This window comes from Nycticebus coucang, chromosome 15 (genome assembly GCF_027406575.1).
Source record: "Nycticebus coucang isolate mNycCou1 chromosome 15, mNycCou1.pri, whole genome shotgun sequence".
Lineage (NCBI taxonomy): Eukaryota > Metazoa > Chordata > Mammalia > Primates > Lorisidae > Nycticebus > Nycticebus coucang.
In genome coordinates this window covers 76,133,018-76,149,607 of record NC_069794.1, presented here as the reverse complement: position 1 = coordinate 76,149,607, position 16,590 = coordinate 76,133,018, and the positions used below count along the sequence as shown (strand labels likewise).

The following is a 16,590-nucleotide window of genomic DNA, read 5'->3' as shown; positions in this document are numbered from 1 at the left end:
AGAAGTGGTCCCTCATGGCACAGAGCAGCAGCGGCAGTAGCAGTGGCAGGAACAATAGGGCTCACACCCCTGGGGATATTTTAGAGAGACACTCCCCTCATCTCTTGACAACCAGCGAAAGCCAGGCCTCTACTCTGGTGGCAGCCACTGGCGGAACAGATCTGGGATGGAAATGCAGGCCCTGTGAGTAAAGGGTATGCCTGAGACAGTACCGGCCCAGGCAGGGCATGGTTGGACAGAGACTAGAATATGCATGCACAGAAATGGCATACTCCCAGGGCAGGACTGAATCAAAAGTGCTGCTTTAGTGAGCCTAAGATGCACCCGGCCCCCAGAGTGGAATGGGGGAATTCCCCAGGGGAACATAGCTGAGACAAAAGCAGCTGGGGCAATAGCACCAGCCCAGGGAGAGGCAGGAACAGAGAGCTGAGTGTGAGCTCTAACCATGCCCACTCCAACACAGAGTGCAATAGAGACAGAGATGCCAGCTCCAGGAGAAGTGGCATAATGGCAGGGCACAGGGCAGGTTCAAGTCACAGTTTATGTGAACTCAAACAGAGCCTGGCCCACAGGGAATATAGGCAGGACAGAAATACCAATTCTACAAGAATATAAGTGGTAGCAACATCAATCTGGGGAGGAGTGGAATTGAGTGAACCACCCCAGCTTCCATTAAGCACCCGAGTTTGTCAGGCTTCAGCTCTCCCTACCAGCTGGTGGCAGAGTGCAATGGTCTGGCTGAGAAGATATAGATCTCTCTCTGACACAGGCAGGTGGAAACCCCGGGATCATCTGCTCATTGAAGGGAACTGGGTCACACCCCTGTGGGGTTACCAGTGACTGGGTGTGACAGAGATGTAAGGGGGGGAAGGAGGCATCAACCTTCTCAGACTAATTTATTTGCTAGGTGGGTCCGTCTGACTCCTCAGAGCACCAGAATGAGTCAAACTTGAGCTGCCAGCAGACCCCTCTTATCTGGTTGCTGGAGACCTTTTGAACTCTCCCACTTGAGACTGGGTGCTGACTGGGACAGCTGATTTGGAACTCTTGACTTGGGCCAATCACAAGAGGACTATCCAAAGTGGTACCCTGGGTGTGTGGTTGTGGGAAGGTTTGATTTTCCTTTTCCATTTGTTGCCCATGGGGGGGGGCGGGGTGACATAGTTGCTGGTATTTTTCCACAGCTGAGACTTTAATACAGAGTTACTGATTCACTAGGATTTGACAGAGACCAGCTGAAAATAATATAGAGCCACTTAGCCCCACCACACCAAGTAGGTCCCCAGTGCCTCAGGCTGTAGCACTATACAGGTCCTTGGCAAAGCTCTAGGGGAAAAGGTACAGACACCAGTCCCAGCTCTTGAGTAAATGGCTGGTTAATCCCTACTCCAGGAGCCCCCGACTAAACTTCACCTTAACTGCTCATCTAGCCAAATGGTGTAAAATAATCATCTGGTGTAATCAGTGGAAAAACTCTGGCAACATGAATAATCAGAGTAGATCAACTCTCCCAAGGAACAACATGTTGGACACACCAGAAGATCCCATTCATAAACAGATGGCTGAGATGTCAGAAATAGAATTCAGAATTTAGATTGCAAATAAGATTAATAGAATGGAGATAAATTTGGAAGTAGAAATTCAAAAAGCATTTCAAAATTTGCCACAAGAATTCAATGAATTCAAAGACAAAATCACCAAATATTTTGACACATTGAGACAAGAAGTTGCAGGGCTTGAAGACTGACAAATACAATAGAATCCCTCAGTAACAGAATGAACCAGGCAGAAGAAACAATTTTTGACAATGAAAACAAAGATTTTGAATGCCCAAATGCTCAAGGAGGAAGACAAGTGGAGAACAAAAATGGATTATTCTCTCAGAGAGCTCTGGTATAATTCATAGAAAAGTAATATTCACCTTATAGGAATTCCTAAAGGTGATGTGGTTGCTCTGAAAGGCCCAGATGCTCTACACCATGAAATAATCAAGGAGAACTTCCCAGACATGCCAAGAGATTCTGAAATACAGATAGCAGAACACCAGCACTATTCAAACTAGATAAGGCTTCTCCCAGACACATTATAATTAACTTCACCAAAGTTAATATGAAGGAGAAATCCTGCAAGCAGCCAGACATAAGAAAACCATAACCTACCAGGGAAAGAAATATTAGCATGACTAGAGATCTCTTTGCTAAAACCTTTTAAGCAAGAGGATAGTGTTCATCGACTTTTAATCTCCTAAAACAAAATAATTTTCAAACCAAGATCCTATATCCAGCTAAACTGAGTTTCATTTATGATGGAGAAATTAAATACTTTAATGACATTCACATGTTGAAGAAATTTTCCATACCTAAACCACCTCTACAGGATATTCTCAGACCTATCCTCTAGTATGACCAGTGCAATAATCTACCACCAAAGTAAAATCACTCAGAAATTTTTGATCAAATTTCAACTTTGACAGTGGTGAAAGGATTAAAAATGTCCACTAGACTTTCCAAAAACTTGATAACCAAAATTCTACCAGGCTTATCAATATTTACAATTAATGTGAATGATTTAAATTGTCCTATAAGGAGGAACAGGCTGGGTGACTGGACACAAAACTCCGGCCAGATATCTGCTGCATACAAGAATCTCATCTTATCTTAAAATATAAAGTTAGAATCATGGTGAAGGGATGGTCGTCTATATTTCAGATAAATAGAAATCAGAAAAAAACAGGTGTTGCAGTTTTATTCGCAGATATAGTAGGATTTAAACCAACAAAATTAAGGAAAGTTAAGGATGGTCACATCATATTTGTTAAGGGCAACATTCAACATGATGAGATTTCAATTATTAACATTTATACACCCAACCCGAATACACCTCAATTTTTAAGAAAGACTCTAACAGACCTGAGCAACTTGATTTCCTACAACACTGTAACAGTCAGAGATTTAATACTCCTTTGGCAGTGTTGGATAGATCCTCCAAAAAGGAGCTGAGCAAAGAAATTTTAGACTTAATCTTAACCATACAACATTTGGATTCAACAGACATCTACAGAACATTTCATTCTAACAAAACTGAATACACATTCTTCTCATCAGCCCATAGAACATACTCCAAAATTGATTACATCATAGGTCACAAGTTTCCTCAAATTTCCTAACCTCAGCAAATTTAAAAGAATAGAAATCATTCCTTGCATCTTTCAGATCATGATGGAATAAAATTGAACTCAGTAACAACAGGAATCTGCATACTCATACAAAAACATGGTAGCTAAATAACTTTATGCTGAATGATAGCTGGGTCATGAAGACACAAATTATCAGAACTTCTGGGATCCTGCAAAGGCAGTTCTAAGAGGGAAATTTATAGCACTGCAAGCCTTCTTCGTGAGAATAGAAAGAGAGGAAGTTAAAAACTTTAATGGGACATCTCAAGCAACTGGAAAAGGAAAAACATTCCAATCTCAAAACCAACGGAAGAACAGAAATAACCAAAATTAGAGCAGAATTAAATGAAATTGAAAACAAAAGGATTATACAACAGATCAATATATTTAAAAAGTTGGTTTTTTGAAAAGGTTAATAAAATAGATAAACCTTTGCTACACTAACCAGGACAAAAACAGTAAAATCTCTAATTTCATCAATCAGAAATGGTAAAGGCAAAATAACAACAAACTCCTCAGAAATTCAAAAAATTCTTAATGAATATTACAAGAAACTCTATTCTCAGAAATACAAAAATTTGCAGGAAATAGACCAATACCTGGAAGCACACCAGAATGAAGTGGAAAAATTAAACAGGCCTATATCAAGTTCTGAAATAGCATCAACTATACAAAATCTCCCTAAAAAGAAAAGCTCAGGACCAGATGGCTTCACAAACCTTTAAACAGGAACTAGAACCTATATTACTCAACCTTTTCCAAAACATAGAAAAAGAAGAAATACTACCCAACACATTCTATGAAGCAAACATCACCTTGATCCCAAAACCAGGAAAAGACTATAAGAAAAGAAAATTATAGACCAATATCACTAATGAATATTGATGCAAAAATATTCAACAAGATCCTAGCAAACAGAATCCAGCAACACATCAAACAAATTATACACCATGACCAAGTGGGTTTTATCCTAGGGTCGCAAAGCTGGTTCAATATACATAAATCTATAAACATAATTCATCGCATAAACAAATTAAAAAACAAAGACCATATGATTTTCTCAGTTGATGCAGAAAAATCTTTTGATAATATGCACCATCCTTTCATGATCAGAACACCTAAGAAAATAGGTATAGAAGGGACATTTCTTAAACTGATAGAGGCCATCTACAGCAAATCCACAGCCAATATCATACTGAATGGAGTTAAATTGAAATCATTTCCACTCAGATCAGGAACTAGGCAGGTTGCCCATTGTTTCCACTGCTTTTTAACATTGTAATGGAAGTTTTAGCCATCACAATTAGGCAAGAAAAGGTGATCAAGCATGTCCATATAGGGTCAGAGTAGATCAAACTTTCACTCTTCACAGATGATATGGTTGTATATCTGGAAAACACCAGGGATTCTACTACAAAACTCTAATAAGTGATCAAGGAATATAGCAGTGTCTCAAGTTAGAAAATCAATACACATAAATCTGTAGCCATAATATATACCAACAATAGTCAAGCTGAAAAACAGTCAAGGACTCTATTCCTTTCACAGTAGTACCAAAGAAGATGAAATACTTGGGAGTTTACCTAACAAAGTACATGAAAGATCTCTATAAAGAGAATGATGAAACTCTAAGAAAAGAAATAGCTGAAGACGTTAACAAATGGAAAATCATACTATGCTCTTGGCTGAGAAGAATCAACATTGTTAAAATGTCCATAGTACCCAAAGCAATATACAATTTTAATGCAATCTCTAGTAAAGCTCCACTGTCATACTTTAAAGGTCTTGAAAAAATAATACTTCGTTTTATATGGAATCAGAAAAAATGTTGAATAGCCAAGAAATTACTCAGAAATAATAACAAAGCAGGAAGAATCACACTACCAGACTTCAGACTATGCTAGAAATCAATAGTGATCAAAACAGCATGGTACTGGTAGATCAATAATGATCAAAACAGAGAAGTAGATGTATGAAACAGAATAGAGACTCAAGAGATGAACCCAACTACTTACCATTATTTGACCTTTGACAAGCCAATGAAAAACATTCAATGGGGAAAAGATTCCCTATTTAACAAATGGTGCTGGGTCAACTGGCTGGTCACCTGTAGAAGACTGAAACTGGACCCACAACTTCCTCACCTTTAACTAGGATAGACTCTCACCGGATTAAAGATTTAAATTTAAGACATGAGACTATAAAAATAATAGAACAAAGTGCAGGGAAAACTCTTGAAGAAATTGGCCTGGGCAAATATTTTATGAGGAGGGCCCCCCCCCCCCCAAGAACAATTGAAGCAACACCAAAAATATATTACTGGGACCTGATCAAACTAAAAAGCTTCTGCACAGCCAAGAACACAGTAAGTAAAGCAAGCAGAATTGGAGAAGATATTTGCAGGTTATGTCTCTGACAAAGAGAATTGGAGAAGATATTTGCAGGTTATGTCTCTGACAAAGGTTTAATAACCAGAATCCACAGAGAACTCAAACATATTAGCAAGAAAAGAACAAGTTATTCTATCTCAGGCTGGGCAAGGGACTTGAAGAGAAACTTCTCTGAAGAAGACAGGTGCACGGCCTACAGACATATCAAAAAATGCTCATCATCCTTAATCATCAGAGAAATGCAAATCAAAACCACTTGGAGATATCATCTAGCTCTAGTAAGATTGCCCACATCACAAAATCCCCAAACCAGAGATGTTGGTATGGATATGGAGAAAAGGGAACACCTCTCCACTGCTGGTGGGAATGCAAACTAATATGTTCCTTTGGGGAAGATATTTAGAGATCACTTATGGATCTAAAAATAGACCTGCATTTTGATCCTTCAATTCCTTTACAGAAGGCCAAAAATAACTTTATAACAAAGATATTTGCACCAGAATGTTTATTGCAGCCCAATACATAACTGCTAAGTTATGGAAGAAGCCCAAGTGCCCATCAACTCATGAATGGATTAATAAATTGTGGTATATGTACACCATGGAATATTATATAGCCTTAAAAAAGATGGAGACTTTAACTCTTTCATGTTTACATGGATGGAGCTGGAACATATTATTCTTAGCAAAGCATCTCAAGAATGGAAGAAAAAGTATCCAATGTACTCAGCCCTACTATGAAACCAATTTATAGCTTTCATATATAGCCCAGGAAGAAGGGGAAAGGGAAGAGGGAGGGGAGGGGAGGAGCGGAGGATGGGTGGAGGGAGGCTAATATATGGAACATCACCTATGGTGCATTTTACAAGGGTACATGTTAAATTTACTAAGTGTAGAATATGAATATCTTAACACAATAACTAAGAAAATGCAGTGAAGGCTATGTTAATTTTTTAAAATCTTAAAAAAAAAAAGAAATACTAATTTGTTTTTTCTCTTAATAATGTTGTTATTCACACATAAGTAATGAGCAGCACTAGCAGCCTAGTGACCTCCAATGAGGTCACTGGAGCCATTATGAAATAATCTAGTCTAGCTAACTGCTTTAGTGCATATGGCCAGAAGTTTAATACAGATGCCTCCTAGGCATTTCCTTACTCTTCCTCTGCATTAACACAAGCTGTGCTAATGCAAATTAACAGATAAGATAAACAGACATTACCTTGGTATTTACCATTACAGGATTGGGCACAAATTCCCAGACGTGGAAATAGGCAATGATTTTTCAGTCAAAGTCTCTACCAGGCTCATGTGCATAGTTCAGTCAACCTAAGAATCATGATTTATGTCATTGTTTCAGAACTATGTCTTTACACAGAACAAATAGTTATGGTCAGATTTTTCTCTGTGTCAGTGATTTCTATTCAAAACTTTTTCCTGAAGAGAATTTTGTATTTACAAGTATGTAGTCTCATTAAATAGCTCACTAACTGTATGAACCACTTCTGTTTGAGAGTGGACTATTATCCCTGAAGGCACTGAATGCCACCACAAGGAATGGGTGACCAGGGTCCATTGTTTGAGTGGTTTCTTTAGTTCACAGGACAATATTCTGAGGAGCATATTAGAAAGAAAGTCTCAACCTCAAGTAATTAAATATCTTCACATGAGAATAAACATGGACAAATATACTTTGTTAGTTGATAGAGTTAAATGAATATTTCTTCTCCTTGTAAATAAAAAAGACTGAAGTGTTTCTATGATATTCTTTTTTTGTTCCTTACAGTTTAGTCATCTGGCAATTTGGGGAAGCATAATTATCTGGCTGCTGTTTTTTGTAATTTACTCTTACGTCTGGCCTATCCTTCTTATTGCTCCTGAAATGACAAGACAGGTTAGTTCTCCTGACCATGAGTGTGATTTATATTCCTCATGAAAACTTATGTTAAGTAACAATAAAAGCTGATGTTACATATTTTCAAAATAATTTGGGAAGAAAATATAAAGTACATACAATGAGAAGTAGTAGCTAATCCAATTAAATTCGAGTAGTTATAATGAGATTGCTGCACCTAAGAGCTCGTTAACTAACTTTAAACTAACTGAACTAGAATAACTACTGTTTCCAAAATGTGTATGTTTTGCATATAACTGAAAATGTATAATAATGTCTTAATCATTTAAAACAACTAATGTTGTAATTATACTTCTCAAGTAAGTGTGCTATATGCTCAAATTATTTGGTATTTGCTAATGCTCCCATGATAATCAAGAAAACATTTTTGCCAAGTGCATTGGGACATGCTTGTAATCCCTGCTACTTCACAGGTTGAGGCAGGAAGATACCTTGAGCCAGGGAATTCAAGGCTGAAGTGCTCTATGATTGCCCCTGTGCATTCCAGTGCATTCCAGGCAGGGCAACTTAGTAAGATGCCATCCCTAAAAAAATAAAATGAAATGAAATGAAGTTAGATTAAAATATAATAGTAAAATAACAAGCATTTTAATTTAAAATGTTTAATAATTGGAATAGCCATTCTTCAGTGCTCCAGATAGACTACATTGTATAAGCTCCCACATATTTTAAAGTTACATGGAAGCTATTATTTCACTTATGTTAAACCTCAAGGTAAATATTTTATAGGTTTTTATGAGTATCTATACATTTTAAAATTCTATTTTCTTTATGCTTTTTGTGGGGGATTAGATTTTCAGTGCTTTCAAAATGCATCAGAGAATTGCACTGTACTAGAACTAGAGGCAACTGTGCTACAAAGGCATTCAGTTACTAACTGAGGAAACACAGGTCCAGTGTTCTTCAGCTCAATCCCTGTGGTCTGTCCATTGAACTTCCACCCTTTATACCCCCACTCTGTTCTGTGGAAGTGGGAAATGGTTCTGTACTTCAAGCCTAGGGTAGCCCACTGTCAGTAAATAAAAATTGTGAGATTCCTGTTTTAGCCACAACCAAGTGGGCAGTATTGAAATAGGCTGACAAAAGCAACTATGAAAACTGAACAAAATAATAAGAAAATAATTCCCTAAAGGGATTAGCATGGCATGCAAGAAATCCTTCATTTTCTTATCCAGTGTAACAAACAGACTTCCTGCACTCAATTCCATTCATACTGAAGTTACCCCAGTTGGCTTACTTTTATTTTCCATATGAAACTCAAAGGTTTCAGTATTCTTTAATTTTGATTCAAGATACTTGAGATTGTATTTGAGTGACAAGAGGACTCTTGGCTTTGTGAAGTGCATTAGATGGAACTAGTAACACAAATCCATGCACAGATGACAGGTCAGGAAATCAATCTATGTTTTAATTTGGGTCAATAATAAATTTAATGGATTGAAACAGAAAGAAGAGATGTTTTCATTTGCTCTGATTATTCATTAAGAAAATCATTATTCTACTGAACTTTGGAGCTCAGCTGAATTCTGTTATTCTACTGAACACTTCAGGATATCGTATGCTCTCAAGATTTCCTGACCATGCTCCAGTTAGTCTTCTAAAGGAGTTGTAAGGATAAGTGAACCAACCAATGAATAAAGATGAACAAGAGCTCTGGCGAAGATCACCTGAGTTTGTTTTTGATAATTTGATTTGTGACAAAAAGATATATGAATGAGCCCTCACAGGTGCCATGGTTCTGGCTGCAGCCTTAGCTGGAATTCAGGGTCCATGGATGTGAAAATCACAGTTTGAGAACTGAATTACAAATACTGATTGGAAAGGTGGAGTTATAATTTCAGAATATTTTAAAGTTAGGCCTAAGTGCCAAACCATTAATTGTCTTTACATAAACAAGATCATAACAATTTGACCTTATCCAAAATGTAGATAAGGTAGAAATTATCATCATTTTGTAGATAATTGACACTGAGGAGATAAGCAATTGGGACAATCCAAATTAGGACTTTAATGTCTCTTTACTGATGGTTTATCAAGTGTTTCTAATCCAAAAACAAATGCCTAAAGCAAAAGAGAAACGGTGACTTGACCTGCTGTATTTTCTACCTAACATCCCATAGTTGTCCCTATATTTTCTACTAAATATTTTAAAAGAAGCATCTGCTCACTATCCTTACTTCTCAGGTCCTCTTCCTTTCTAAACCACTAAGATCTAGTTTTTGCCTCTATTGTTTTTCTAAAATTGCTTTTTCAAATGTTTCAATTAATTACTTACAGTCAAATCCAATACAAACTGGACTTGTCAGTTTGAGCTTGTATCTACTTTTTCAGCACTTCACCTCCCTATTTTATTAGGATTTTTGTTATTCTCTTTGTTGTTCTTATCAAACCCATGACTAGCCTTAATTCATTACAGAATTGTTCCTTAATTATTGATGTACTTTGTAACTTCCAATAACATGGACCCTAGCAGAAATGAGCATACATACTAAAAACACATGTGGATAAGACATTTTACAATGATTTTTTTACACATAAGTGATCTTGACATAGAAAGGATTCCCAAAGTCCTCCAAATAAAGCGGGGAGGGACTCAATGGCAGAGTAGAAAACTTGAGCTGACATTGCCAGTCCAGACTGTATAAGATACTGACATGGTGCTGAAAGACAAGGAGCTGAAGTTTAGCAATATCTTTTGGGTAGAATGTATGTCTTTTGCATTCATAAGGAAAGGAGGAGGAAGTGAGACAGCTACAGTAATCCAGAAGCCACAAAGTGTTCTAATCTTGAAAGGAGAGAAGAAAATCACCATTCACTCTATTCAAAAGCATCAAAAAACTTGTCCTTTGAGTTCAGGTGCTAAGTCTCTGTGAGAAACAAAAGGGCTATCCTCCAAACTTTACCACATAACAGCTTCAAATTAAGCATTGTACATGCTGCAAGAATTCCAAGAAAATACAATAAAACTAAAATTAATCCAGGTTTTGGTGAAATGTCTTGGACCCTTTCCCCCAAAATATTATAATTATAAAAACCACACACAGGGGCTTTACTTTATCAGGTACAAAGTATTCCCACAGAAGAATAAAACCTCTACTGAAGATCTGAGGATTCTTGCAACAATCATAATAAAAAGTATAGTAGAAGAACTTATTCCCCAAGAACTGGGGATAAGGCAATAAAAAGCTATCTGAAAAATAATTAAAAGAATTTAAAAGAGAAAAGAAAAAAATGCAAACTTAAATTTGAAAAAAAAAAAACAACTAAAGGACAGAAAAACAAGTACCTTTGACAAAGAACCAAAGACAAGCTATTTAAATAAAAATATACAGTCATCTAGTGGTATCCAGCTAAATCATTTCTCAAAGACAAATCATAGCCTTAAATGCATGAATTAGAAAAGAAGAGAGTTTGAAAAAAAAAATCTATGACTTGAGCTTCCAGCTCAAAAAATTAAACAAAGAATAGAGATGCAAACATTAGAAAAAGGAAATGATAAGAAACCACTGAGACAGGAAACAGTTGTACAGTGGGGGAAATCAACAAAGAGCAGAGTTGGTTCTTTGAAATGTTTAATGAAATTGATAAACATCTGGCAAGACTATTAAGGAAGTACAAAGGAAAAGCATAACTACCATTACCAATATTAGACACTGTGACAGTCATGAGGAGCTTCCAGCCCTTCTGTACTCACCCCTGTATCCATAACAATGCCTGATTCCCATAGGCTACTCTGAGGCAATGGCTGAGCATGGGGCACTAAGCCAAGTCACTTCCAGTGATATAAACTTCTCCTTCCATGGGTGACTTTGGGGACTCCCTATAAGATTAGCTAAACATGTCCTGGCACTGTGCTACAATCCACTATTCCTCCTAACCTGGCCTTCTTCCATCCCTCTCCTTTTGCCCAGATGTCAGACTAGCAACAGAGTTGAAGGCTTTTTCCACCTTCTCCTACTCCTTCCCTCAATGAATCTCTTGTTCATGTAAACCTGTCTTGGCAACTTCTTCTTCTTGGCTGACCCAAATTAACACAAATATCAAAAATACACTGAGAGGACATTATGAACACATTTCCACAACAAATTAATACATTTTTATAAATAGAAAAATTCCATAAAAAATACAATTTAACACAACTGACAGAGGAGAAGACCCTGCAGAGTTTTTGGCAGATATTTGGAGGACCTCAGGCACTCAGCCTATTCTCCCCTGAGTTCACTTGGCAAATTCTGGAGCACCATGAGGAAAGAAGCTGAAACATCAGAGAAAAATCCTCCAAATAGCAAGGTAGAGTATTGAGCAGACTTAGGAGACAAATATTAGAGTTTAGGACCCATTAGGAGCTCAGCTTCAACAATACCTTAGGCAATTAATTGGAAAAAACCCTGAAGAGTCAAAGGCAAATGAGAGGTAGAGGGAACCTTACTGAGTTTCAAATCAGTATGGTCCCTGATTAAACTAAAGTGATCAGCCAGCCACCAACTAATCTCATAGGCCAAGTGAAAAGTGAATTATCTAAGGAGAATATGATGGTCTAATTGTTTTAAACACAAGGTAGAGCAGTTGAAGTTGTATTGTTATGTAACAAAATATTGAACCATCCTTACATTCCTGGAACAAAAATGTATTTATTTGGTTGGTTATTTATAGATTATACTATTAAATTAAGACAGCTAATAAAGTTCCACATTCATGGATTCAACAGACTGCAAATCAAAAAATTTGGAAAAAAAAATTCCACAATGTTCCAAAAAGCAAAATTTAAATTTGCTACACAGCAAGCACTATGTTGAATCCACATAAATGAAGAGTGATGTGTAGGCATTGTGTGGAGTATTGTAAGTCATCTAGGGAGTATTTAAAGTATATGAAAGATGTGTGTAGGTCATATGCAAATACTTTTCCATTTTATATAAGGAACTTCAGCACCTGAGGATTGGGGTATCTGTAGGCAGGGCAGTGCAGATACCAAGGAATGACTGTACTACATTCAGGTTCCACGCAACTATGTTGATTTAGTAGCTCAGTTTTCATATGACTACCTCCATGTCTTCTCTGGTATTTTGGTGGAGGGGAAGAAACTGACAGCTGAACTAATACTATATGTATCAACAAATTGAAAGGTTCTTTAAATACTCTTTATTTTTGTTTCTTTGTAGGGCAATATGGTCCTCATTTGTCCAGTCTTCTGGCTGGGTTTTGTCATAATCCCCATTGCATGCCTGATGCAAAATATAATGTGGAAATCGTAAGTTGAAAAATGAAGTGGTAACCAAATAATATGTTGTCCTGTTTAGCTATCTATTGCCAATGATGTGCCTTTCAAATTAAAGTGAGAGGCACTTTATGAATATGGAATATTATGGGACTTGTATAGGAATTAAATGTCTTCTACTTTTGCCACTGGAAACCTACTAACAGTCAATTTAGAAAGGAAAAAATGAAATCAAAATGCATGGAAATATATATGAGACTTGATAGAGATATTACATAGTTAATGATATTTTTTTTTTCCTGAAAGCAGCTCCATTTCTTCAGTCTCTAAAATTGTGATGTATATAACTTTTATCTGCTTTGTAGGAGCCAATTCCTAATGCTAGAGGATCTCAGAGTAAAAACTAATAACAAACTGAAGAATAGGACCGAGATGTTCAATAGAAAAGAATTCTTTACTTTTTAAAAAAATTCGGTGTAAGAATTTCTCGAATGTACTTCTTCTAAACATTGGATTAGAAGATCTCAATTTTTTTTACTAAGTTCAGCAGAAAAAGAAAAGCTTTAAGTTAAAGTGTTAGAAAATTATCAACTTTCTAAAATATAAAAGGTAAAGAACCCATTAAAACATAAGTTTTTAAATAAAAAATAATTCATTTATGATATGAATTATTAAACATATACGTAACAAAAACAACAAAACTCTAAAACATAAATTTCAGACTAACTAATGAATAGAGAAAGGCATATACAGGAAAGGAAAGTGTTAATTTTGCTTTTTAATGCCCAATTCTTCTTTAATTTCTCTACATATCAGGCCAAACATAATTACTAGTAGGCTCCAAAGTGGAGAAGTGAATCTTTTCCAGAGTTTCCTGACAAATACTTCAGTTTTTCTTCCTTGTCCTTCTTCCCTTCCCTGGCTTTTCTCCCCTCTTGTTCTCTATGAGTGTGTTGCAGGGAGAGTTCTTTCTATTCTTTCTATTTTCAATAAAAATTGTCTTGCTTGGCTCAGCACCTGTGGCTCAAGTGGCTAAGGCACCAGCCACATACACCCAAGCCGACGGGTTTGAATCCAGCCCGGGCCTGCCAAACAACAATGATGGCTGCAACCAAAAAATTGCTGGGCATTGTGGAGGGCACCTGTAGTCCCAGCTACTTGGGAGGCTGAGGCAGGAGAATCACTTGAGCCCAGGAGTTGGAGGTTGCTGTGAACTGTGATGCCCTGACACTCTACCCAGGGCAACAGCTTGAGGCTCGGTCTCAAAAAAACAAAACAAACAAACAAAAAAAAAAACAAATTGTCTTGCCTAAGAATTTAATAAGCCTTTTAAATAACTCTTCATGTTAGTATGAATTTATCAACCAAAGTTAACAATAAGTTATGAGGCAAAAGGACTGATAAGTTCATATTATACCCATCTTTATATGTATTATCCTGAAAGAAGTAGATGTGAGGTTTCAGAGGGAAAAAAAAAAAAAAGACTATTATTAGCCACATCAATAGCCACAATGGTGCCCCTCACTCCAATCTTTCCCCCTTTCTAGGGTGATAAAATGAGGAATGGACAGACAGGCCTAAGGTAACAAGGTTGTACAGCAGAAACGGATCTCAAAAATCATGACCCTGAGAGTTTGTATTGGAGAGTGGTTGCTGCCCCCCTCCCCTTCTGAGAAAGGAGGAAAACTTAGCTCCTTAATGTAAAATAATAATAATAATAATAATAGTAATAGTAATTCTCTATGGGAAATGAAGGAATAAGGATGATGGGTTTATACCCTTTGGAATGTAAATTCAAATCTCAAATCTTGGGGAGAGCTCTAATACCCATCTGCCTCTAATGTTACAATTCCTTGTCTTCATTGGCTCTAGGCATCATCCCCATTTCTTTCCTGGGATACAATTGTTTTCTTTATTTGGTAATTCTTGCCATTTGGGAAGTAAAAATTCTTTAATTTAAAGGACAGTTATGAATTCAGTTTTGTATTAATAGATCTGTAATTTTGTTCATTAAAAACAATTGCAACAAAAAAGAAAATCCTCAAATAAGCCGGTTTCCAATGTTTGGGCACCTTCAAGTTTGGTGCTAAAAATGTACAGCCAGGAAGGCATTTACTCCATATCAAGGTTTTCCTAACTTCAGGGCAAGAACTTTGGGAAGGCAGAGATTCTACTGACCTAGCATAGTAGAAGACTCCCAATTTAAAATAAGCATTTCATGTCTAAACCAAGCATAGATTTCCATATTAAATTAAGTATTGGTGTTAAATGTCTGTATTTTTTCTCCAACTTTCTTTCCATAACACAAAATGTAATGGTTGTCATCTCAACTCAACCTGGGTTGAGAGCCAAAAGGGGAAATCTGGGGGAAATGACAAAAATCTACACAAGCTTAAGACATACAGTCTGAGAATGCCTGAAGAAAGGTATACATTTCCCATGCTGAGTGGCAGATTGGGACAATACAGCAATTCTCTGGTTTCTTCAGAAGGCTTTTATTGATCTTTAACACAAAATGTGTATGCAAAATGCAAAGATGCCAAAAAGTAAGGTTAAAAGAGTCCCTAGGAATTCTGGATAGAGGGAAAGGATGTGTAAACAGCAACATAGGGTAGGCAGTATTTAGAAAGGGGAGGGGAAAACCAGTTTCACCACAGCAGGAAGCAATCCATGTGCCCTAATCTACCTAGCAGATCAGGAGTTCAAAGGATTTAGCTCTGCTGAATGGCTCCGTCCTATCCTACCTGTTGACTCTCAATGCACAGGGATAGCTGTAATGACTTCAGCTTGTGAGGAAGCCTCCAGGCTCCTTCATCTTTGGTAGTCTTTTTTTTTTTTTTTTTTTTGTAGAGACAGAGTCTCACTTTATGGCCCTCGGTAGAGTGCTGTGGCATCACACAGCTCACAGCAACCTCCAACTCCTGGGCTTAAGCAATTCTCTTGCCTCAGCCTCCCGAGTAGCTGGGACTACAGGCGCCCGCCACAACGCCTGGTTATTTTTTGGTTGCAGTTTGGCCAGGGCCGGGTTTGAACCCGCCACCCTTGGCATATGGGGCCGGCGCCCTACGGACTGAGCCACAGGCACCACCCCATCTTTGGTAGTCTTGATAAGCCCCCAGGGATGGCACATCTATGTGCTTTCACCTGGATTGAGGTGGAGCACCCCCCCAGTGAGAGATCCCACTATCTATAGCCCATAACAAAAACAATTCATTTTAGATAACAGCAAATATATCCTGTGCCTCTACTTCAGCAGCTCTGCAAAATATTCTCCTTTGTTATTCTTGACCTTTCTTTGGGCTGTGCATTCCAAAAGTGCCCTTAGACGAACATACAATTCAGAGAGATTTATCATAGTTATCATAAATTTTCAAACTTTTAAAATAAATCTGGCTTTTTCCCAAGACTTAAACCATATACAGTTATCTCTCTTTCTTTCCTTATTGTTTTGTGAAATTATTTCCCATCAGTAATCCCCTAATTAGTCTTGATGTATGGAAATGTTGTAATCAATTGTGAGAAGAGTTTGATAAAAGATTAATTTGTTTATATTTATGTTTACATATTTGCTCATTATTTTACTTCAGCCAGAGAGGATTGCAAAAGATAAATATAATGCAAACAGAGTGATTTCATAAGCTTTAAGTTAAAATACTGATTGCAGATTGAGGCAGAGAGGATGATAGCTTCCTTATTTTATGTAGCAGCTTAGACAGTTTCTTAAACTGAAGCACAACACTTAGATACACAGGACTGGTTTTCTTCAGTTGTTACATTAGCATTTAGGTTTGCTCTTTTCTTTTCCATTTTTCCCCCCTTAAAACAGGGTCTTGCTCTGCAGCCCAGGTTGGGGTGCAGTGGCTTCATCATAGACCATTGCAGCCTGAAACTCC

The 16,590-nt window shown here is 37.2% G+C and overlaps 1 protein-coding gene across 1 annotated transcript in view; it reads left to right on the top strand.

Annotated features, from left to right (window-relative positions):
* LOC128566496 (phospholipid-transporting ATPase IB-like) overlaps positions 1 to 16,590 on the top strand; it is a 372,171-nt gene that overhangs the window by 335,807 nt on the left and 19,774 nt on the right. Inside the window, exons 31-32 of the mRNA XM_053563334.1 lie at positions 7,351 to 7,458; positions 12,642 to 12,730. Of these exons, the coding sequence (XP_053419309.1) occupies positions 7,351 to 7,458; positions 12,642 to 12,730 (197 nt within the window). The remainder of the gene's footprint in view (positions 1 to 7,350; positions 7,459 to 12,641; positions 12,731 to 16,590) is intronic.